The sequence below is a fragment of the Aptenodytes forsteri genome, unplaced genomic scaffold (assembly GCF_000699145.1).
Source record: "Aptenodytes forsteri isolate BGI_AS27 unplaced genomic scaffold, ASM69914v1 Scaffold193, whole genome shotgun sequence".
NCBI lineage: Eukaryota > Metazoa > Chordata > Aves > Sphenisciformes > Spheniscidae > Aptenodytes > Aptenodytes forsteri.
The window spans coordinates 2,298,802-2,321,914 of NW_008795405.1; the positions used below are offsets into that span (position 1 = coordinate 2,298,802).

At 42.5% G+C, this 23,113-nt stretch overlaps 1 protein-coding gene across 1 annotated transcript in view; it reads left to right on the forward strand.

Annotated features, from left to right (window-relative positions):
* Positions 1–23,113, forward strand: part of TTLL5 (tubulin tyrosine ligase like 5) — a 145,489-nt gene that overhangs the window by 113,448 nt on the left and 8,928 nt on the right. The window contains exons 30-32 of the mRNA XM_009280721.1: positions 2,251–2,428; positions 10,721–10,941; positions 18,631–18,716. Coding sequence (XP_009278996.1) covers positions 2,251–2,428; positions 10,721–10,941; positions 18,631–18,716 — 485 coding nt within the window. The remainder of the gene's footprint in view (positions 1–2,250; positions 2,429–10,720; positions 10,942–18,630; positions 18,717–23,113) is intronic.

Below are 23,113 nucleotides of genomic sequence, written 5' to 3' on the forward strand. Positions count from 1 at the left end.
TTGCGGGGGGGGGGGGGCGGGCATGGGGCATAACAGAGTCTCTAGCTGCTTCACACAAGGGAAAAATCCAATGAGCTTTAAAATCAAAATGGATGGTGGAGTCTGTATCTATGCAGTGGAAGGAGCAAATACTACCCTTGGGATGGGAGTTGAGTCCAGGTGACAGCAACCTGCTGATAACCCATGTGGTGAGCTGGTGGGATTGGAGAGGAGACAGCTGGGGATTGTTTCAAAGATTCCTTGTGTCTTGTCATGTCCTCCTTTTAAGTTATGCCTTTTGTGGCATCCTGTGCCTACTAGGAGACAGTGCTGGGAGGCCAGCAGCACACACGCGTCCATGGATCCAGAGCTGAGCAACTGCAGGTAAAACTACAGTAGTAGAGGATCGAGACCCCATTACTGGGGCAGAAGGGGGAAGGCAGGTTCAGAAGAGTGAAGCAGCTCTCCCAAGGTTAACCACAAAGCCAGATTCAGACCTATACAACTTGGGTTTCAAGGCCTGAGTACTGTCAGCAACATTACAGTTATCACTTTTCCAAGCACTGGTAAAAGGAAAAGAACTGAAAGACTGAGAATCTTGTAGCAAAAGAGAGCAGGGAGTGAGAGTCATTTATCCGGTGTTGCACTGGGCTACAATGGAAGCAAAGGACTGAGGAAGCATGGGTAGGATCCCTTGAACAGAGGAGTCTAGAGAAGGCTCCCTACAGCCAATGGCCCATAAAAGCAAAAGTGGTAGTGGTGCTCCAAGCAGGAGGAGGCCTAGAGGATGCAGGGTGGAGATGCTGGCAGCTGAACTCCTTTTCCATTGGGTTGTCTCACTCCTCTGTTGCTGAGGAGCTGAGTATGAAGAGTGATCCTTTAGTGTTTAGAGTCCTTGTCCTCAATTTGCTTTGAAAGGGATGCATTATGTTATTTTTGAGGGAGAGTACATAGGGCTGGCAGTTGCTTCTGGTCTTGTTTGAAACATCCTTCTGAATATTTTAAGGGTTTGCTGTAATGATGAAGCTTGTGGGGGAAGATACAACACATTCAAGGGAAGCTGTGACATGTTCAAAGAATCTAGGTTGTAAGTTTTGACAGGATCCTGAAGCAAGGAGATTGCAGTTAACTCCCATGCCAAAACCATGACCTACACTCCGAATAGTGCCATGAAATGTAAAAGACAGCAAGTATCTTTTTACATCCCAGTTACTTATGACATGCATAGGGAATACAAGGGAAGTCTGCCCTGGTAATCCAAAGGAAATATTTGGAAAGAGTGGCTGAGAGAAACATGACAGAGACCAGCAGAAACTTGGGAAGCTCAGGCATTGAGGCTTGAAGGTTTTATTAGCCAGAGTGTCAGGATTCAGTGGGTCATATGGCATCCTGTCTTGTGAGCACAGGATGTGTGAGTTGCTGGGCCATTGTAGCCTCTTCAGGACACCTTGTGGTCCTGTCAGTCTGCCACCTGCTCTCTGCAAAGCCCCTCGGCCTTGTGTAGAAGTGTGTTGGTGCTGCCTTCTCGCCGAGGCTTACAAACTTCAAAGCAAGCCAGTGAGCTCCTGTTGGTACTTATCATGTTGCAGGCCACAGCTGAACTCCCACCATATAAGCCTGGGTTGTAAGAGCTCCTGCCTCTTTGCAGGAGGCCTTTTCTCCTCTGGGAAAGGCTTGCATTCCTCTGATGATGAAAGAAATGAGCTTATCTTCAGTCCCCTCAGGTCTTTTGGAATGTAACTGTATGGAGTCAATAAGTGCCCTAGTTGCAACCTCACCCTACCAGTCCTTTATCCCCTCTGTGGATATTATACTGTGTATCTGTCTTCTATTCCACTCTCACTGCAGCATGTGTGTGCTTGGTGTAAACCTTGTGTTAGTGTATTAACAAAATCTCTACAAATCAAAAAAAATAATTACCTCATTAGTGATGGGAATCCTTAGCTCTTTTCCTGCTGCAACTCTGCCTCTCTTCAATGTTAATCAGCCACAGACATGCTCCAGTTTAGAGTTTTTCCTCTCTTTTCCTTTGTTCTCCTCAAGCATGGTGTTACAGCTAGTAATACAGTCCCAGCCTGGAATTCAAGAAACTCCTTAGCAAGACGGCAGTTGGCATATGGCACCTTTAGCAGGTGTTGTGCTTGTTGGAGCCACTTAATACAAATTCATAGCTGGCTAAGTATTAAGGGATTTTTAGGAAGCAGCAGTGCCTTGTAAGCAGGAGTCCTTACATGCAGAGCGGTGAAAGCGTGATGGCTCTTCTTTTCTCAGGGCTCCAGAGAATCATCGTTTTGCCTGGGAAGGAGAGACGGAGAACAGCATCTACAACAAGGTGACACGGAGTCCGCTGGCACATCCCAACTATCAGCTCCATTTTGCTGTGCAGCAACTTCAGCAGCAGAAACTTCAGTCACGACAGCTGTTGGAGCAAAGCCAAGCCCGGCACCAGGTAGCTAAGAAAAAATCCTGCCTGGGATGTAGCAGTGCTGACTGAGTCTTAGATGTGCAGAACCAACCCAGAGCCAGTACATATGGCACAGCTTTTGTGAAGGAAGTAGCTCTTCAAGTGGGTTGCAACAAAACTAATATTACCTGCAGTGATTTTGATAGCATTTTGATGCTGTAGTTCCCAATGGCTTCTTCCACTGCATTGGCATCCTCCTCCATTTGGCTACTGGCATGCTGCTGCTTGCTTTTCTGCACCAATTGAGGGCATCTCCTTATAGTGCCTCAGACAGCCTTAGAACTGTCTACAGTCTCCACAATTCTTTGTCACTTAACCTCGTCACTGATGATATGTTCCTGCTTTGACTTGAGTTCTTCTTGGGTAGTGCTTCAAGCTGGGTCACTGTTGTATTTCAGCGTTTCTAAACATAGGGTCTTGCAATTGTGTTGGCAACTGTGTCCTCTGTAGAAAAAAGACCCAATCAAGGCTTCATCTTGACTAAATTATCCTCCTCCTGGATGTCTTCTCATGTGATGCAGTTATCAAAAGAGCAGTATGTTAAGGGGACTCAAAAATTAGTTAGGAGAATCTTCATTCTTTTGAAGAAATGTATTAATTTCTTTTAGGAGCCTTCAGTGTGCAGGAGGCATGGCCACTGACTCTGATGCTAGATGCAAGTTTTCTCTGCAACCCTGAAAATCTTCTCCAGGCCTCCTACACATTTTGTTATTACTACATTTAAGATCTCCTTTCACTGCTTTGCGTGGAACTGCCTGATGGAAACATGACTCCTTAGTTACAATTGCAAGGAGAAAAGATGGGCTGAGTGTCCAGGAGCTAGAGGAAATATGAAAAAGGGTTTGCATTACTGATGTTCTGGATGACACCTAGATGCCAAGGGTGGACCACTGTGTCTGGAATAGCATTTCCATCCTGCCTGGGGAATCTTCCAAGGTTACAATGAGTTCATTGATGCACTTGTTACCTTTCTTTGTTATTATGGAGGGAGAGGTGTATTCTTTATTCTGAGTGATGTCCAAAAGGCTTCCCTGCTAAAGGGAAGGAAGTCTCTGGGTGAACAAACCTTCACTCAATAGAGATTGGTCTCCGTTAGGAAGGAGCTATTTGCTGGGCAGTCTGGCAGGGCTGGACTCCAAAACCGTGAACAGAGCTAACATGCAGAGGTCTGAACACCCACTCTCCCTCCTGTGAAGCAGATGAGTCACTAGTCAGGCTCCTTGAGAATAGGTTATAGGCAAATTGCCCTCATCCTTTTCTGGGAGCATCTTGAAGGAGGGGACCTTCTGCCTTTGCTCCTTGCACTCCTTCTTTCAAGGCCCTCACTTAGCCATGCAGTTTCCGTCCCCAAATTCCCTCACCTACAGTCTTCTTGCTCCCCCTCTGAGCAGGGGGTCTTCCTTTCATCTCCGTCCAAGGGGCTCTGGGTGGGCAGCTGTGGCTGCTTATGAGCTCATGAAAGGGCTGTAAGCTGGTTTGTGCCTGTGAGGAGGCTGGAGCTGGCCATGGGGCCTGGCTGAGCCCTCTTCTAATTGCTGACATTGAGCTGATGTTATTCTTGGCCTGGGGCAGAGCCATTACTCAGGAGTTTCTGTTAAAGTGATTCTTTGTTAAACCTCCTCTCACCCTCACAACGTCCCCTTCCTTTCTCTCCCTTCCTTCTCCTTCTGAGCCAAGCAGTTTGGAGTTGCAGTATTGATGCCATTGCCATGCCCCAGGGCTCAGGCTGCACTGAAGTTCCCATTAATGAAGAAAGGTATTTGGTGAACATGGGGGCTTTCAGACTTTCTGTAGTGAAAACCACATCTTAATAAAATGATTGTTTCTTGGACACTTCCTCTCCCACTAGACGTTGTATGGAGCCAGCCAGACTTCCCCTTCCAGTCATAGTTGCACCAATCCTCTGATGCCCCTCCCAGTCACTGCACTACCCTCATCTTCATCTGTCTATCCCCTGCTCCCTCTCTAGTTTCCTGTCACTGGCCTCTTTCTTCTGCTAGTTAGCTTCTCAGACTTCAGTCCTTTGACTTGGCCTTTCCAAGAACTGCCTTCTCTTTTCTGCCGCTTACACACTCCCTGCCCTACATCTGCTTCCCACTCACACTGCTTTGACTTCCATCATACCTTTTCCTGCTGGCCATTATTTGGCCTCTCTTTTTCCCCACAGCTGATGTAGCTTATCCTAGCCTGCATGGCGTTACCACATTTCCTAGTTAGTATCACCTAAGCCACCTATCTCCCGTTGCCTGCTCTTTCCCTTCTGTTCCTTCCCATGTATTGAGATCTAGTCCATCCTTTGTTGTCTTGCCTGCTACATTCAAGTTCCTCAGCCTCATCTCAACAGAAGAAATATATCCTCAAAAACGGAAGGCCCACCACTTGAAAGAGTGTCATGATCTCTCTACTTTGGGGAATGCATGCAGGATATCTCCAAGCCTGTTTCATCTGATTGTTCAAGTTCTTGTTACAGTTGGAAGGCAGGCTAGGTGAAGTAGGTGAAGTGCAATTATTAATATATCTCAAGGAACGCCCTGAGTATGGCATGACCATACAACATAACTAGATGCCAGTCTTTCCTTCTCTCTGTGACAAATGGACTACTCATATGTATATGGATAGCATGTGAACAAGTAACAGAAGCACCATGATTAATAGCACAGGCAAATGCTTCTGCCTGTACATTAACCAGTTCGATATGTTGGAGATGAGATGGATGCGTTGGAAAGCATGGAAGTTCCTAGTCAAGTATTTGTGTCATAGGAATAGCCCCATCTGCCATGCAGTGGACGTATCTTATCGTGAAGGCTTATTGCGTACTTCTTTGTGGCAGCACCCACTCTTGGTTGAGCGCTTTCCAGACACTTAAGAATGATTTCTCCTCCAGGCATTTTTTGCAGAGTAGCAAATACTGTGTAGGTGGAGGAAGAGGAATAATAACCAACAATTTTCACTCATTGTATGTGGAAGTTAGTTCATGCAGTGTAGTATGGTGGAAATAGATCTTTGATGCCAGAATAGGTACTTCATTCTCTGGACAAAAAGAAAAACACCAAATTGACTGGATAAGAATCTAACAAACAAATGGATGCAGTGATAGGGCCCAGGAACAGAGACAATACAGAGCCTGAGAAAAGAGGAAAAAAATAGAAAGGGCCAGAGTTTTAAAGTGGAGACAAGAAGCTTAAATCTGATATCAACAAAATCAAGGAACAAGAATTACAAAATCAAACCAAAAGACAAGAAAAACAGGCTTATAGCAGTATTTTTAATGTTTAAAGGAGACTTCATGTGACACGTTATGACCTAGATGTTAGTATCACTGCTGCAGTTGGCAAGGCAGTTAATATACCATCATTGTTTATTCTCTAATTGTTTCCTGTACTGGAAAGATGCCATTAGCTGTTAGGGAGGTTCCTTCTTCTCTGTGTGGCTATGTTCTGTCTGCTTAGCCTAGCATCTACTGGGTTTAGAATTTTATGCCAAACATTTCACATGGGAAAAAAGCTAAATTAAAACAAGAAAAGTACAGTCGTACAGTGGAATGATCCCCATCAGTCCTGCTTATATGCAAAAAGCGAATGTTAAACAAGACATAAATCATGTTAATGAGTTGTGTGGTCAGTTATGATCACGTTTTCAATCAGAAGTTTAAGTAGATTTTATGCTATAAAACATTGGGTTATGTTAATCTTAAATAATTCTCAATCATTTAAAAATGGTATGTTCTCTGAAATATTCCTCATTTTATGAAGTTCAGCAAATTTTAGTGTATGTGACTCTCTTCTGAATTCCCTACAGTTTATTTAGATCTGACTGGGAATGTTGAGTATTCAGAATAATATTCCTAGTATTCCTAGAACTACATTATTCCTGCCTGAGGACACAGGGTCTCTTTGAATGCAGCCTTAAACATCATTAAACTGTTTTCTAAACTATTATATATTGGACTGCTGTCAGATTTGCAGTCTCTCTTCCCCTTCAGTCTCTTGTTCATTCTTGTTTTGCAGCTTTCTCCCTCAGATTGTTTTCCCACTAAATGTGCTAACTGCCATTTTTCGTATTTGAGTCTTGTGATACTGATGAGTCAGTCTCAGTCTAAGTAAAGCAGAACAACTGTTCTGAGACCAGTAGTCTGTGCTGATTTATACCAGCTGAAATTTTGTCCCCATGTTTCTGATCCTGTCACTATTATTAGAATTATGGTAACACCCAGATGTATTAAGTATCTTTCCAATACAATTATATGGCCCAATCCTTGCCCAAGAGAGCTCCCAGTACCAAAAGGCAGACAAAGGAGAAGGCACCAAGTAAACTTATTTTAGTATATTTTAGTCTCATTCTGAAGAATTTACCAAGGAAGACATGCTTCAGGACAGTCTGTGCATACCATGAATTTGCTGCTGCTCTTTAAATTTCTTGATGACCCCAAGATGCTCCTCTTACTGCAGTTTAACACTATGGCAGTTAATAGTACATTTTGAGCCCATTCTTTATCGCCACTTTGTGAATTCTCAACGCAACTGATTGTTGCATCCAAACTGATTTAACTGAATGCATTAATATGTGTTCAAAAGGGTCTCCACTAAACAATTTATATGACTCCAAAGGTCTTCCAAGCCTTTTAATTCTCTGTATTTTTGCAATGTCATCTGAAATGCAGTTGCTTTTAGAAAAGTGGTGGGTTTTATTTTGTTGGGTTTGCTTTTTTTTCCTTTTTTCAACTTAAATCCTTGTCATTGTTTATTGCTTATAAACATCTCAGTTTCCAGTGCTAGTGATTTGGAACTAGCTGCACAGATCTTTATGCAATATATGTTTGTGTGCATCTCTCTGTCAGTTCTCATACACTGCTGAGTCTCTCATCGTTTTCAGAGTTGCTGATCCAATTTAAACTGAATGACTATGGGATAGAAATCTCAAAGCTGTGTTTCATCTAAATTTCATGAAAATAAAGAGCTATATATCTGGAAAGGGGATTCAACTACTGTTCCCATTAAGGTAAAGGTTGCAGCATGAGGCCACCGCCAATTAGGCAGCAGAAAATCAACACAAGAATGCCCCAAATCCATGAAGGGAGGCATAATTTGGGGCATGCTTTATATTAGATACTGTAAGATTCAGCCCCAAGACAGATTCGCAGGAAATGAGCTTCATTACCTCTTCGGGTCACAGAATGAACATGTTTTTTCTTGCAACATTTGTTCCGTTACTGTGCTAGGGATGGGTGTTAGATACAGGGATGGTAAGTGCCAGGAACATTCTTTCTGTTTTTGAAGATCATTAATATATCTGCTTTTCTTCAAAGTACTACAGTACCTCCCTGCTTTTAATCATGAGCAACCCGAGCTTAGCTGCTACTGGCTAATACTCTTAGATGTGCATTGTCCTTACTGACAAGCTGTACACGTTCAGATTTTCTAATTAAAAACTACTATTTTTGTACAGATAACACTTCGTGTATGGTGTTCATATGTAGATGTGGAAGCAAGGAGAGGTGTGATCTAATGAGGCAAATATGGGATTGGGAGTCAGGATCTTCTCTGAGCTCTCAACCTAGCTTTTCATATTGCTTCAGTCTGTGGCTTAGGGAAAATCACTTTCTCTGTCAGTGCTAACATTCTTCATGTGCACGACAGGGTTAATGCTGTCCTACCTCCCCAGAGAATTATGCAAGAGAATTAACTCACTAATGCTCTACATGATTTTTAGCTCAAAAGTCTCTAGTGTTCTAAGTATTTTTCCGAATTGTAGCCCTAAGAACTTGTCAGGGAAGCAAATGTCTCCTCAACATCAAGTTAAATCTGCCAGCCTGGGAAGTATGGTTCAAAGTTTTTTACTTGCAGCAGCAATAGTTGTAGGGTGCTATCTGCTTCAGGACTGCCTCTGTCAGGGTTTGTCTAAGCTTCTGCTTTCCCTAGACCCTGAGCCTTCAGAATCCTGAGTGATGAGGTCTGTCTCCTACTTTTCGGATGTGCTGAAATCTCTTCCCAACCCTTCCTTTGTGTGGTCAGGCTCTGCTCTCCCCAGCTGCCCTCTTTATTTGCACAGTAGCTTCTCCTGGTTTCCTGTCCTGTCCCCATGGAGTTCACAGCAGGGCAGCATGCTTTGTAGCTAAATCCAGAAGCCATGGTCCGTGTCAGCTTCCAGTCTCCCCATCCTTGCCTGGAAGGCAGCCAGAATCTCAGCACAGCGTGGAGACAAAGGCCTTTTTGGAAGTCCGTTACCCCCAAGAAAAACATCCATGACCTTTCTTTAGGGAGGTCTTAGCCCAGCTTTTGCTGATCAGACTTTGTTAGAGCATCCACGCTTGCTGTTTCTTCAGTCATGGACCTCCTTGCTAATGCATGTTAACACAGGGAAGGGGTTAAGACTGTATGCTTTGTGGACTCCAGGATCTTAGTGATTTTAGTAACAAGAAGAACAATTTCCAGGAAATATGCATAATATCAAACAGAGCACAATGAAATGTCACCCCTGAATAAGAAGGGGGTGCAGTGACTTGAGGGTCTCCATCCCAACCCCATGATGTGTCAGACTCTAAGATGCAAGAGACTAAACCAAGTTTCATTTTAGTTTGTTTTGCTGGGGGGAGGTGGGGTGTGACTGCTATTTTCCAGACTTGTGCACTTGTACCATCTACTTATTCAAAATCTGAAAGCTGCGATCAAGGTAGAGCTTCAGGGAAGGGAGAGGTTAAGAAGGATTGGGAGCTCAAGGGCATCTTGTCAGTGAGCTCTAGTTAGGAAACAGGCCTGTTTTGGCTCCTGCACTTCCTTTTCTCCCTAGAGCTCTGCCTGTCAGAAACGTCTTCCCACACACCACTGCCCTGCCATTTGCCAGAGAATTGCGGGGGAGAGGGGCTTTTCCTGTCTGTGTGCTGAGACTCAGCCAGGCCTCAGACTGCGGTTTTCTCTGGAGCCTGGAGCCCACTCGCTGTGGCTTTGTGTGTTTTTCACCAGAGAAGAAACTGAGGACAAATGCAGTGAAGCGCACTGCTCCCAGGGTCATGCTGAGGTGACTGGCGAGTGCTCAGCTATTCCCCTCATCTCCTATCACTGACCTCTAGCTGCCAAAGTACATGGTTATGGTATTGCCTCTTTGCCCTGGGAATCTGACTGACTTCGAGGAAAGACAGGGCAGAGCTCCCAGCAGGTTGCTCCTTTCTGAAAAGAGTTGAGCCGTTTGCAGAGCTCCCGTAGGGAACCATTCCCCATTCCCTGCTTTGCCTGTCCACTGCTCAGTTCTCCAGTGTCTCATAACGTGCAGATTCTTTTGTTCCCCTCCCAGCAGCTTTCTGAAGAGTTGAGCCGTTTGCAGAGCTCCCGTAGGGAACCATTCCCCATTCCCTGCTTTGCCTGTCCACTGCTCAGTTCTCCAGTGTCTCATAACGTGCAGATTCTTTTGTTCCCTGTGACAAATCTCCAACATACTTATTCTCCCACCTGCTATAGGAATAGAAATATTTTCTTTCCCTGGTATTACTGGGGATTTCCTTTTTGTCAGCTGCTGACCTAAGGTCCCTTTTTAGGGAACCATTCCCCATTCCCTGCTTTGCCTGTCCACTGCTCAGTTCTCCAGTGTCTCATAACGTGCAGATTCTTTTGTTCCCTGTGACAAATCTCCAACATACTTATTCTCCCACCTGCTATAGGAATAGAAATATTTTCTTTCCCTGGTATTACTGGGGATTTCCTTTTTGTCAGCTGCTGACCTAAGGTCCCTTTTTCAGAGAAGGTACCCTAGAGCCTTTCTGTTATTCCAAGCACGTAAAGGGTTAGACTGAAGAACTGGCATTGTAACATCTTCCCCATAACCTTTTTTCTTTCCTAGAACTGTGTCTCAATCCCACCTCCTACACAAAGAATAATTTAGCAAGATAAATGCAGAAAGTCAGTCAAAGCAATAAAAGCTTTACTTCTTTGTGGATGAGAGCCCACTGCAAGATTAGATTGAGGATAGGCCCTCTTGTTTTTTAATTCCAAATAGTATCATTCTGTGGCAGTAATGAGCTTGTCTGCCTTCCTAGGAGCTAGTCCCAGCTTCCAAGGGTATAAAATTCAGCTCTGAAAACTACTTCACTGACTTGACCACTTAACTCTTCTTTTTATGCATGGGACTGTCCCTAAAGCCCTGGGGCTGCCTTCACCAGGCAGATATTGTCCCTCACAAAAATGTCACCCACCTCCATCAGCTCTCTCAGCAATATTCAGAGACGTAATCACCAATTACTACGCTATTTTTGTTTTCTTTTCTTTTCTTTTTTTTTTTTTTAACCAGGCTCTCTTTGCCAACTACTCACAACTCGGCACCAGCCATATATCTATGCCAGCTGGCTCTGATGCCCGCAAGACATCAAGTGCCACTTCTAGTATCCAGAAGGCAGCCAATTTGCACAAAGTGATGCCATCCCAGAGTATGCCTTCTCAGCTGGTTCCAAAGCCTCCAGCGAACCACAGGCAGGCAGTGGTCAGAAAGGCTGCAGCCCAGAGGATTTCCAAGTAAGTTTTATCTCTTCCCATCCACAACAGGGAGTTGGCACTGGTTCCCCAGAGGAGGAGTATGGGAGAAGAACCTGTCTACATGCAACTGACATAGATCTTTTTGGCTATGCTGTCCAAGATAAATCTCAGAATAACCTGAGCTGGGTGTACTGAAATTGGTGTGCACTGTGTTGCAGTTTCATGTTTCACAATGATAAGATAGGTAAGACTGTAACATCACACAAACATAAGGACATAGGAACTGCTAGATTGAATCAGAGAAGTATCTGATCCAGGGTGGGATTCAGTTACCTAAATACAGGTAGCTAGTGACATTTTAGATGCCCAGGGCTATTCCACCTGACCTCCAGCTGCTGCTCCAGATGAGCACAAGTCTTCTGTAAATCTTGTATTGTATCTGCCAGTCCCATGCAGATGTCTCAAATAACTTGAGAGTAACAAGTATGGTACTAGACATCTATGTTTAGGCACTTGAGCCACTCCCTTCATGTTTAATCTTTGATGGGGGCTAGAATCTGGAGGGTCAGAAGAGGCTGCCAAAGAAAAAAACCCAACCCAATATCCTTAACAAGCTAATCTTCCCTTGAGCCAAGTTTCCCCATAAATTTAACACACAATTATTGACTTATACCTTCAAGCACAAGTGTTTATTTAATTTAAACTGTTTATATTGTGCCTAATGTAATGATAACTTTCCTCATTATCTGTAGAAATCCTTTTAACTTTTACTAAGCTTTAGGTAAGACTGTAACATCACACAAACATAAGGACATAGGAACTGCTAGATTGAATCAGAGAAGTATCTGATCCAGGGTGGGATTCAGTTACCTAAATACAGGTAGCTAGTGACATTTTAGATGCCCAGGGCTATTCCACCTGACCTCCAGCTGCTGCTCCAGATGAGCACAAGTCTTCTGTAAATCTTGTATTGTATCTGCCAGTCCCATGCAGATGTCTCAAATAACTTGAGAGTAACAAGTATGGTACTAGACATCTATGTTTAGGCACTTGAGCCACTCCCTTCATGTTTAATCTTTGATGGGGGCTAGAATCTGGAGGGTCAGAAGAGGCTGCCAAAGAAAAAAACCCAACCCAATATCCTTAACAAGCTAATCTTCCCTTGAGCCAAGTTTCCCCATAAATTTAACACACAATTATTGACTTATACCTTCAAGCACAAGTGTTTATTTAATTTAAACTGTTTATATTGTGCCTAATGTAAATGATAACTTCCTCATTATCTGTAGAAATCCTTTTAACTTTTACTAAGCTTTTAGTTATATAGTGCTTGCCATTCTAAGGTATATGGATTTGGTGTGTGTTATCTTTAAAAACAAACAAAAAAAATCACCATGAAATGTTGCTTACTGATTTTAAGTTTCCTCCCTTTCCATTTCTTGGTGTGTCTTCTCTTTTGTGCATTATGACAGAATGTGAACAAGACTTACGGGTTTTTTTCTTATCCTTTACCTTTCTTGGTAGCTTCCTCAGCTCTCTGTTTATCTCCTTTAAATGACAGAACTGTTTTAGACTAAATCCTTCATCAGGTTTTTCCTCATATATCCTCAGACTTCATCCCTGCCTACTGAAGGGCAAAAATTGCATTCATAAGTTCCTCCCTTATACTTTACAGCCAGAAGAGCTGTTAAGCTTTCAGAGGAGGTTCCTGTGAGATTTCCTGATTCTGTGTTCCCTTCCTGTTTAAAGAGAGAAGTTTTAGTAAAAGATTACTGATGAAAGACACCTTATGAAGATGCTAGGGCACTGTCAGCATGTGGATCAAATCTGGAACTGCAAGGCGTATTTATGGAGCTTGGACAGAACTGCTTTGGGGAAGCTTGTGTATTTCCTGCCTGTACTCTTGCTGTCTTAAGAGATAGCACACTGAATTAATCCCCAAAAACTATTTTAAAAGAAAACTTTGTCAACTCAGCAAATGCAAGTGTGAGCATCAGGTCTAGCAGGTATATGCTGGTAGGTTTGCTGTCTGATTTCTTTTATGTTGAGTAGCTTATGTTAGCACAGGTGACAGGCTATGTCAGTGGGTTTCTCTGCCGGGCAACAGGGATGTGTATTTGAAGATGCCGGTGTGCTGTGCTCACTTCTTGGCAGAGGAAATGTTTATCCTTGTGAGATGGAATTGCAGCTCCTTGGACAGACTTTACTTTGCTGCATTTTTGTGGTTTCTGCTTTGTGACAGGCAGGAGTGTGGGAAAACCGGAAAAAGTTCAGCACCAAAAATGCACAGAAGGGGGAAAAAAAGCAAAAGATTCCTTCAGAATTTCAGAAAACTAATCCAAGTATTGAAGGCTGCAAGGAGCCACTCCGGAAATACTTTCCAAGTTGCCTTTCAGTCTCCAGCACGAGGCTCCAAACCCATTCTTGCCATTCATGGGATCTTGCAGTAACATTTTTTCACTTACATGGAAAACAGCAGTGCCCAGCTATATTTCCAGCACACTGAGAGCTGATCGTTTAAAAACTGCTATGTCTCAGTCTAATTTAATCCATTCATTGTTGTCAGGAAAAGACCAGAGAGGCATCAACAGAGGAGAGTGAGTGGAGAGAAGCCTCTGTGTCAGAGGAATATAGATTAGAGAAGAAAAAGATGTCTTGCATGCTCCAGCCTGTTCTTTACAGTCCCTGGTTATTCTGTACAAAGTATTCTCAGACACTGTGTGTAGTCTGCTTTCAAAAAAACTCCAGTGGCAGAAACCCCACCATGTGCTATAGAAGACTATTTAAGAATCTAGACAACCTTATTATCAGAAAGTTTCTCCTGATGTGCAATCTGAATTTTCCCTTTGTTTCATCCTGTTGTACCTTGTTCCTCCTTCCTGAACCACCCTAAACACTTTCCCTTGCAAATACTTTCCATCTTTTGAATATCCTTCTACTTCTTGGAGTTTCCTAATGTTGCTTAGACTTGTTGAGGTTTTGTTAACCTCAGATAGTAGTTCCACCTGCCGAGTCCTTAATTGTCTTGAATTTGCTGTATTTTCTTGAGTTTGTCGGAGTGCTTGCATTGTGGCACCCAGAATTGTACTTTTCCAGTGTGGGGCTACCATATCCTTAGGTTATGACATGGTAAATATCCCTCTCATAACATCTAATCTAATTCTGGCTTTTTGGCTGCTTCATTTCTCTGTCAGGTCATTTGTGATTTGCTGCCCACTCTCACCCCCTAATACTTGTTGGCTGTTTTCCTAATCTCTTTCCTCAAAGAAGATCTCAGTGCTATATATTATTTCCACAAGACTCACTGAAACTAATCCCATTCTGTTGTTAAAGCTCTCGTGTCTCTCTTTTTTTCATATATTTCAGTAAGCCAGACCTTATTTCTCTGTCTGCTCTTGCACCGCCTGGCTTTTGTTTAACATCTTAATAAAGATCATCTCTTTAAAGTTGTTTGTAGAGTTTCTCCAGAGACTGGACTGTGAAGACAAACTAAAATCAACTTTGTCTCTTTGACCTATCTCTTCCTTGCATGCGTTATCAATTCTTTCCCAGCCAGCACACGTGGCTTCCAGAAGAGGAAGAAAAGAATAAGTAGAAAACTCAACTACAGAATGAGATGCTAAAGATGAGCATTACTGACTAATTCAAAAACTGTCTAATAACTTGGACACTTCCCTGGTTAAAACATAAAGGAAAAAAGTAATGGAACAGCCAGACAATTCAGTTTGGTCTTTTCAGTTCCTGGCCTCTCTTGTTTTCTCAGTCTCTCAACTTGTAAAAGGTGGTAGGTTGACTTTATAACGGATTGTGTCCAAAGCAGACTCCTTGCTTAAGCTAACAGAGTGGAAAACTGGGGCCCATATTAAGGTGTGGAAAAAGACTAACTGGGAGAAATGGTTTAATATGTAGCTCTACGTTGAAATGTAGCCCCATAAAATGGTCACATGGGGCTCCATAGTTTTGATTAAATGTGCTCATATCACAAGTAGAAAGATAGTTTTTGAAGAACTAACACAACAAGCTCTTCTTTCTTTCCAAGAGTCACACTGGGTCCTTTCCACTGTTCATGTTGCCACTACTATTAGCAGGTCTGTGAACACGAAGAGACCTGCTGATAGCTGAGAGCAACATTTGGAGACAGAGGATCACAGATACAGTATTTGTAAGCCGTGGAATGAAGCAGATGTCCCTGGAAGCAGCATTTGGTGTATCGAATCTTCACGTTACAGATGACAGCATACAAAGTAGACAAATATATTAGCTCAACTGTCAGAACCCAGAGTGAACTGGTACAGGTGGTAGGCAAAATCTTTCTGCTTTTAGGAATGACTAAGTCACAATCCATACAAATTTCTGCGCTATCATTCCTATAGTAACTTTTCAGAAACCTGCTCTCTAACTATGACAGCATCAAGTAGAGCAAGGCCTTGAACAGCCTGTGAACAGAACCATCAGTCAAAGAAAAGATCTCAGAAAAATTCAGCTGTCAATGTTAGACCACTGTATATAAAGAGAGGAAATGCCAGGTAGAGAAAAGGAGCATATAGTTCAAGATGTTATCAGGGAGAGAGAGAGCCCAAGAAGTTTACCAGCAACAGACTAGAATATCACAAACTATTGGGGATGTTGATCAACATAGCATAATTTCTTGTACTGAACCTCTCTGTAAATGTCATTCCCAACAACTTTATTCAGGAAGCCTTTCGAAACAAATATTCCCTTCAAGTCCCAACGCCACAGCACAAAATCTTTCTACCTTGTTCTTCTTTTGTATATTTGCTTTGCATGGTGCCAGCAGCAGAAAAGCCAAAGTTCTGCTCTATTGTAACTAGTACAGAAATAGGGTAGAGGTGATGCATTTCTCCAGGGTTCAGGAAATCCATCCCACGATGGGGTGGAGTCCTGACTGCAATTGGATACAGCAGTAGCCAGCTGTTCTAGGACAGGCTGGCCAAGCCTGGCAAATGTGCCAGAAGTAGAATGATGGCCACAGAGCGAGCCCTGTAGAACACTTGTTTCTGGTTTGTATCCTGTCTTGCCCATGTGTTGCTTATTCATAGGCATGTGTGAAGTGTCTTAAGTGAGCCGGGTACATCACACATACAAACTGAGTGCCCACTGAAAAGAGGACTGGCAGCAGGAGAGCAAGCATGTAACTGTTACGGGAACCCATTTCACTTTTTTGCTACTGCTGTACTGCGGCACGCTTGTTTTTTTAGCTCCTGAGCATCTGGGTTAATCAGGCTGCCTGACCCTTAGACATTTTTGGCAGCAAAAGCAGTGCATCTGAGAGACATGCCTTGATTTAACACCCTGACACAGCTGGGCTCCCTAGGCCTGTAGCTCTTAGCCCTTGGCTAGCCTCAAATCATACACACAGATACATATGCGGAGATACCCCGTCCAAGAGCAACAAAGAGGAACAAGCCTCACTGGCTCTGGGTCTTCACATATGTTGCTGTTCTCTTGTCAAACCTGGGCTTTTTGTGATGTGAATTTGTTAGTGTCAGTTCTGTCCCCCCTAGACCATTAGATGCGTTCATAGCATCCCAGGAATAGGTTGTTAAAACAAAGGTGTTCAAAATTTAGTCAAGAAAGTATTTCTTTGTCACCTGTGGAACAAGAGCATCCTCCAAATTTGCAGTCCAAGGCTGGGCAGCTTAGGGCTGGTTTAGTGCCTAAATGAAGGAAGTCAGTATCAGTTTCAAGGAGGGGTTAGCTGTATAAGAGATAGAAAAGGGCAAGGACAAATATTTAAGTGGAGGGGACAGTTGGGACAGTGTTTTTGTTAGTGTTGAAGAAGAAGTAATGGAGAACATAACAATGGATTGTATTGGAGAAGTGAAAGCAAAAACAACACAGCCATTAAAAGCAGGAAACTGAGAAAGGCAGTAGGGTTTCAGCCAACCCAAGGAGGAAGAAAGTGGCAGGGGATTTACTCAGTTTAAGCAGTGAATATGTTCTGGCACTGGAGCTACCATCAGGACAGCAGAGAGAACTTGAGGGGGTGAGCTTAGCTCGGTGAGAGATCAATGACCCAGAAGCAGATCTGAGAATGAGCTGTGTGGAGGTGACAGTTGAAACTGCAAGAATCAAGGTACGCCGTGGGTAGGCAGAAAAGAAGGGCCAGTCTGTAGAGAGAAAGAGATTCTCTAAACATAAACCACACTTTAAGGTAAAAGTGTGACTATTTCCTGTTTTGGTTTTTGTTGTTGTTGTTGTAATTGCTGGCATTCTTGATGACATTTTCAACCACTTGCGTTTTACCTATAGAAGGGTGAGCTGAATTTGGCTGTCAGTTGTGTTGCATTAACAAAGTGGAAAAGCTAATTATGAGCATGGAATTGCTATGTAAGAAGCATAAAGATCCATGTGGATTCTCAGCTCCCAGAAGGACCATGCAGTATCAGCAGCAAAAGAAACGATAAGTACAGATCCAAAATTCTCTCCAAGAGACAATAAACATAAAAAGAGGCACCTCATTTGACAATAGCATTTCAAATTATGGCTGACTGAAGTAAGGGGTTGTGTTTTGCAAATGTCATATCTGCATCCCTCTCCCTTCTTGTATGGATTCCAATTTATTTCACTAAAATCCAACTGAGAGAGAATACAGGAGTCCCTCCCTGGCCTTTTAGCTGCCAGGAGCACCTGGATTGCTGGCAATTTGCTGACTTTGAAATCTGAAAGCAAAAGGTTTCAGACAAAAATATAGAAACTGCACACGTGTGCCTGGGTCTGTTAGTCATCAGGGCATCACGTGGGGATTGGAGATTACAGTGCTCCTGCGGGGAAGAGCTCACAGTAACTGTGTAACACTGCAGAGCTGAATGAGTGAAGGAAAAGGACTCTGGCAGAGAGACAGGAGCGTACACACAGAGGTCTGGAGTGATCAGAATAGAGTTGGGCAGGAAGGAAGAAAGGCAAGGAGGGATGAGGGAGGAGAGGACAAACCAGGAACAGATGGATCAATTGTATAGATTTTAAGGACAGAATAGATCATTGCAGCATTGATCTCGCCTTGTGAGTAAGACCCATTTTTTATGTAGGAGGGCATGGTCTCAGTTTGCTAATGGATCTTTAGAACAGTTAAAGGACGTGCAGTTGTACTCCACAGAATATAGTTTTGCTGTAACTCAAATGCTGAGATAAATGCAGGAGGATTTGCATAAAGTATCTGCTTAAGGACTGGCACTGGATTACTGGAGATTAAATGCAACCTGTGGGTCTCAGTTTCCAAGACAAGTGAGAAATCTTGCCTAAATGAGCTGTCTCTGCTGAGACAAGATGCAAGGACTTAACTTTTGAATGTAGCATGTTTTTGCCAGCGTGTGCATTTCTGTTCTAAGGTTGCTTAATCGTTTTACTTCAAATCACTGGAATAAGGTGACCACAGCATTACTAGTTGAGTTGTGCTTTGGTGGTCCAATACCATTTACTATCTCCTTTATCCTCCAGAATCAGCTTCCAAGGCCGGTGGGACAATTAAGTGTTTTAGGCACATCAAAGTCTTGCTGGTAGCTTGAGTGTTCATGTGTCTTGCTCTGCCTTTTTGGAGTCGGTTGCTGTCACTGCCTTTTTCGTACCGTGTTCAGGCACAGCTTCATAGCTACAATCCCAGTGAGATTATGTAAACTAGGAGAATTCTCAATTTTTTGTTTGAGACTTTTATTCTTCCTTGGTATATCCCTTCTTATCTCTGTCTGATCTGATGCTTTTACCTGTTAGGGTGACCTCCACTGAAAGGCAACTGAACGGATTCCAGAACACCCTTCACAGTGCTGCATCCTGTGAGCCAGGGACAACTTCCACAGGTGAGTGCCAATGCCGAAGACCAGGAAAGTGGGGATGGGCATGCTGGGATGCTTTAATCTTTCTCAAGAATTGGCAGGGAAAAAACTTTCTCAGCAAGAAGAAGAAACACAGCTGCCTACCCTGCATGTAGTGGTTCCTAGGTAACAGTCTGGGTTCAGCTGTGCAGGGAATTTCCTCCTGGGATTAAAAAGACTAAACAGAAGGGAGCAAAGGCTGAGTTTCATAGAGTTGGAAGAGGAAGATCCCTAAAAATGTGGCTGGGAAAAAAACCTTGGCTAAAATGGCTCCTCTTTGCTTTAGGCTTTGGCTCAAAGATGCTCTGTTGTTTAAGCTTGGCCTGTAATAAAGGGCCGGGACATTCTTTACATTTTTCTTCAGTCTTGCAGAAAAGCCCCTTAGTTCAGAAAGACATAGTTGAGACTTGTGAATCAGCTGCATAGTGAAGTCAATCAGTAGAGGTAAAAGTTCCCAAAGGAAAATCACTGAGATTTATAGAATCAAATCTTCCATCAGTCCCTAGTGGCTAATTAATTCAAATAGGTTTATCTGCTGTTAAGGTCTCAGTAAATGAGGACCCAATCCATTTTTCATTGATGCAGACCTATTAGCAGGTAGTGTGTGGTCTTGATGAACCCATATTACCTATGGCCCACAGTAATTTGTGATGGTGCTGTAATGGAATATATGGACAAATTATGGTCTAGAATGCTTTAAAAAATTATGTTTCTGACCTTTTGATTTGCTGTGAAAACCCTGAAAACATGACTTGAGTATCACTAATGCAGTGATCTCTGTGTTTTCACAGGCTGAAAGAAAAGTTTGCATAGGGGTGAACTACCCAATTCATCTCTTGGATATTTAGCTTTGAAACTTAAAGATGACATTTCCATTATTTATGTCAGTGATTTTATTGCTGATCCTCTGCACAAACATTCAGCTAATGCATTTATCGTACAGTTCCAAACTGCCTCTCATGCTTTACCACCTGCCAAAAACTCCAGTTATCCTACCAGAAATTTTATAGGGTGAATAGCCATAGTCAATAAAAAAAGACCCTACAGCACACTGGAATGTGACAGTGTAGGAATGGAATATAATGGGATTATCAAAATAAATAAAATTATGTCAACACTGTAGTATATGTATAGTTGAGGCACAAGTTCTGGTCTACTGTATAGTTCAAGTTGAATTTTTAGTACAGTATATAAAGCAAGGTTACACATAGATTTACAAGTAAATGTAAAAGTAGAGTTCTCAATATATTGACCAAACTGGTTTGCTGCGTGGACTTACATGAAGGTGTTTGTGTGCTGAATTCTGCCTTCTTTTTCACAGTTTTAAAAGCACTCTCTCTTAAGTTGCCACCCTGTAATTTTAACCTCTGCAAGAGATTCTCTTCATCTCCTCTGGGTACTGTTGTTGTTACATGTGTCTGTGATAACTGTAGGTAGCATTTTTCTATCCTTCCCTGTTTCTGTGAATATTTATGCAGAGCACGTGTGAGGATTGTTGATAATATTAATGATGGAAGGCAACAGCCAGAGCTGCAAGAAGAATATAGGCTAGATAACAACTACAAAGTTCAGGGTAGTCACCCTCTCCGGGAATACTTAAAATCCAGTGAGAACTGAGAACTTTAGCTCTTGATTTCTTCTGTAGGACTAGGCTAGCTGCACTGTACTAAACTTATCCTCTCTGAAGCTGAAACAAAGGGTTTAGCCTGCCATTTAGCTAAGAGTGTGAGGGCTTAGATAGAACCCTAGTTTGGCTAGGGGTAGGATAGCAGAACCATGGTGAGTGGGTCACTCAAAGCTTCCTTGTCGCTAGAAGAGGTATATAGCTCCAAGAACAGTGCTAAATATTGTGGTGATTGAACTAACTAGAGCGAAATGTTTGTTCTTGGAAACTGGGGAATGATAATTTCTTCAGCTTTGCACCAAGCCACTGGTATGCGTCAGAGGCTGCTGTGCCCAGTCTGTGTCTCAGAAACTACTCTGGTCTTTCCTGCAGGAACAGCTGCTTTTCTTCTTCACTCTCTCCATTGATTGCTTACACTAGGGCCCTGATTTCCCTCATCAGCAGCTTATTTGGGGTTACTGTTTCACATGTATTTAGTATCCTAGATACCAACTAGAGGGGTTGGAGATACAAGCCATAAAGCAGATTACAGAATAAACTGCAAGCATTTAAAGAGAGAAGGCTGTGAAAAGTTGCAGAGATAAAAGAGGAACCAGGCTGAACCTCTGTATAAACACACACACAAATATTAAAAAATGTCCGAGAAGCTTGAATAGGCCTTCTCCTCTAACAGCCTATCTGAGGAGATAGCTATGGGGCTCTGCAGAGAAGCATCATAAAGGTGTCACAAATGATCTAACCAAAAGTAAGGATGATGCTCAAAGGAAGAGAGTCAGGCAGTATGGAAACTTTTAACCAGATTGTCCAGAAAACAGTTCACTGGTGGTTAGTACTGCAACTGTAGAAGAATACCAGTTGTAGATACTGTTATGCAGTGGGCTCAAGCTCTTGAGGACAGATCCCTTGAGATTAAATAAAAGGGAGAAAAGTCAGCATTTCTGCAAAGCAGCTCAGGATTCTGAAGCAAGCCACCACTACAATGAAAGTGTGGCAGCCTCTCATCCCTATGGCCTCATCCTCATTTCATGGGGAGGCAGAAGTTGTGTGTGAGCTGTGTGCCACTGGCGTAATGAGAGAGAAGGCAGAGATTCTCATGAGTATCTACAGACAGGAAGCTAAATCTACAAGCTATCAGTTGGGGGTTATTTGTATTGTCTGAACACACAGTTTCCTATCAAAGTTCCTGAAAGTTTAACAGGATTTATTCTGTTAAAGAAATACTAAGAATTACTACCCCTAGGGAACATTCAAAATGCTTCTGACCTGACTTTTCACTGAAATTGAACACCCAACTGCTAGTGGGTTGTCAGTCATTCTGAAAATACAGCCATTATCACATTGCTTTTTTTATTCTGTGTTACTTTGAGGGTCCCTCAGCATCACACTGATTGTTTCTGCTTCATGGAATTTAGCAATTCAATTAGTATTAGTGAAATAGGGTGATTGTGAACTAAGACATCAATTCTCTTTTCCAAGTCGTCTTCAGAATATAGCTTGCTGAGTAGCAGCTAAGCTAAGTAGTATGGTGGGTTGTTCAGTTTCAGGTTGTCTTTATGAGACTGTGTTTGATATGGCGAGTTCAGATGATGAAGGAAGGAACCTACAGGCTGGTCATTATTTTTACTGTATATATTTACAAGGTAAGGTGTATGGAGACATTTTGCCATATTTTGCTGTTTTATTTTCTGTTCCTCTTTAGTGGCATTAGGTGAATAGCGCGTGAATTCTTTTTCTCACGAAAGTGAAGTTCTAGGCAAAAAAGGTGTCATTTTTCCACCAGAATTTAGCTTTTGAACAACTGGCAAGAAATATAAAGGAAGTTCTGTAGCTACATGGAAGACCTCATAGTTAGAAATGTATTATATTTATTATTGTTCCTTCTGAAAACGCTAGCGCAAAGCAGGTTTTAGGGAGAATAGAGGATGAAGGACACTTTATGAAAATATAACAGCATAGTCCCAGGCAGCTTCTCTGTTCCTGAGCTGGACTCTTACCTGCAAGACCCTGGAGACAGGAACAATCTGAAAGTATAGTTAACCCCTCAGTGCAGTTCTGGAGTGGATGCACAGAGTGATGACCCCAGCTGATTTTATTTGGTTTGGTTTGATTTGTAAAGGTAACAGCAACTGTGAGTGAAATCTGTCTTCTGTCTTTGTGCTTCTCCCTTTCGTTTGCTGCCAACTGCTTCAGAGTTTGTGAAATTTTTGTTTTAAGAGCTTCAGAAGACATAATGCCTCTGGGGTTTTGTTTTACTATGGCAAAAGTATGATGTGCTAATAACCTATATAATTACAAACAAATATGAATCATGATTAAAACTGGGCAAGACTGATGCCTGGCTCTAGACTTGACAGGACTTTCACCTTTTCATACTCAGACTGATTAATAGTGATGCAGTTATATTGTGCTAATGTTTATATTACTAGTGTCCACATGGCTTTTCCACTAAGTGTGCTGGGAGAAGAAAAAAGCATTAGAGTTATTGATTAGGGAAGGTAAAAGTTAGTAATATGCTATCTGAGTTTGACAGCAGTGAAGACCACTAATTCATGCAAAGTCTCAGATCTCTACCTAGTCTGGTTTAAAGTATAGTCCAAAACTAATTTATTTGTATTCTAGTTCTCTTGAGAATACTTCATACAGAAGGTGAATGTCAAAACTCAATCTGAAGCTAGGGAGGAAACTTAGAATCATAGAATCATAGAATCATTGAGGTTGGAAAAGACCTCTAAGATCATCGAGTCCAACCGTCAACCCA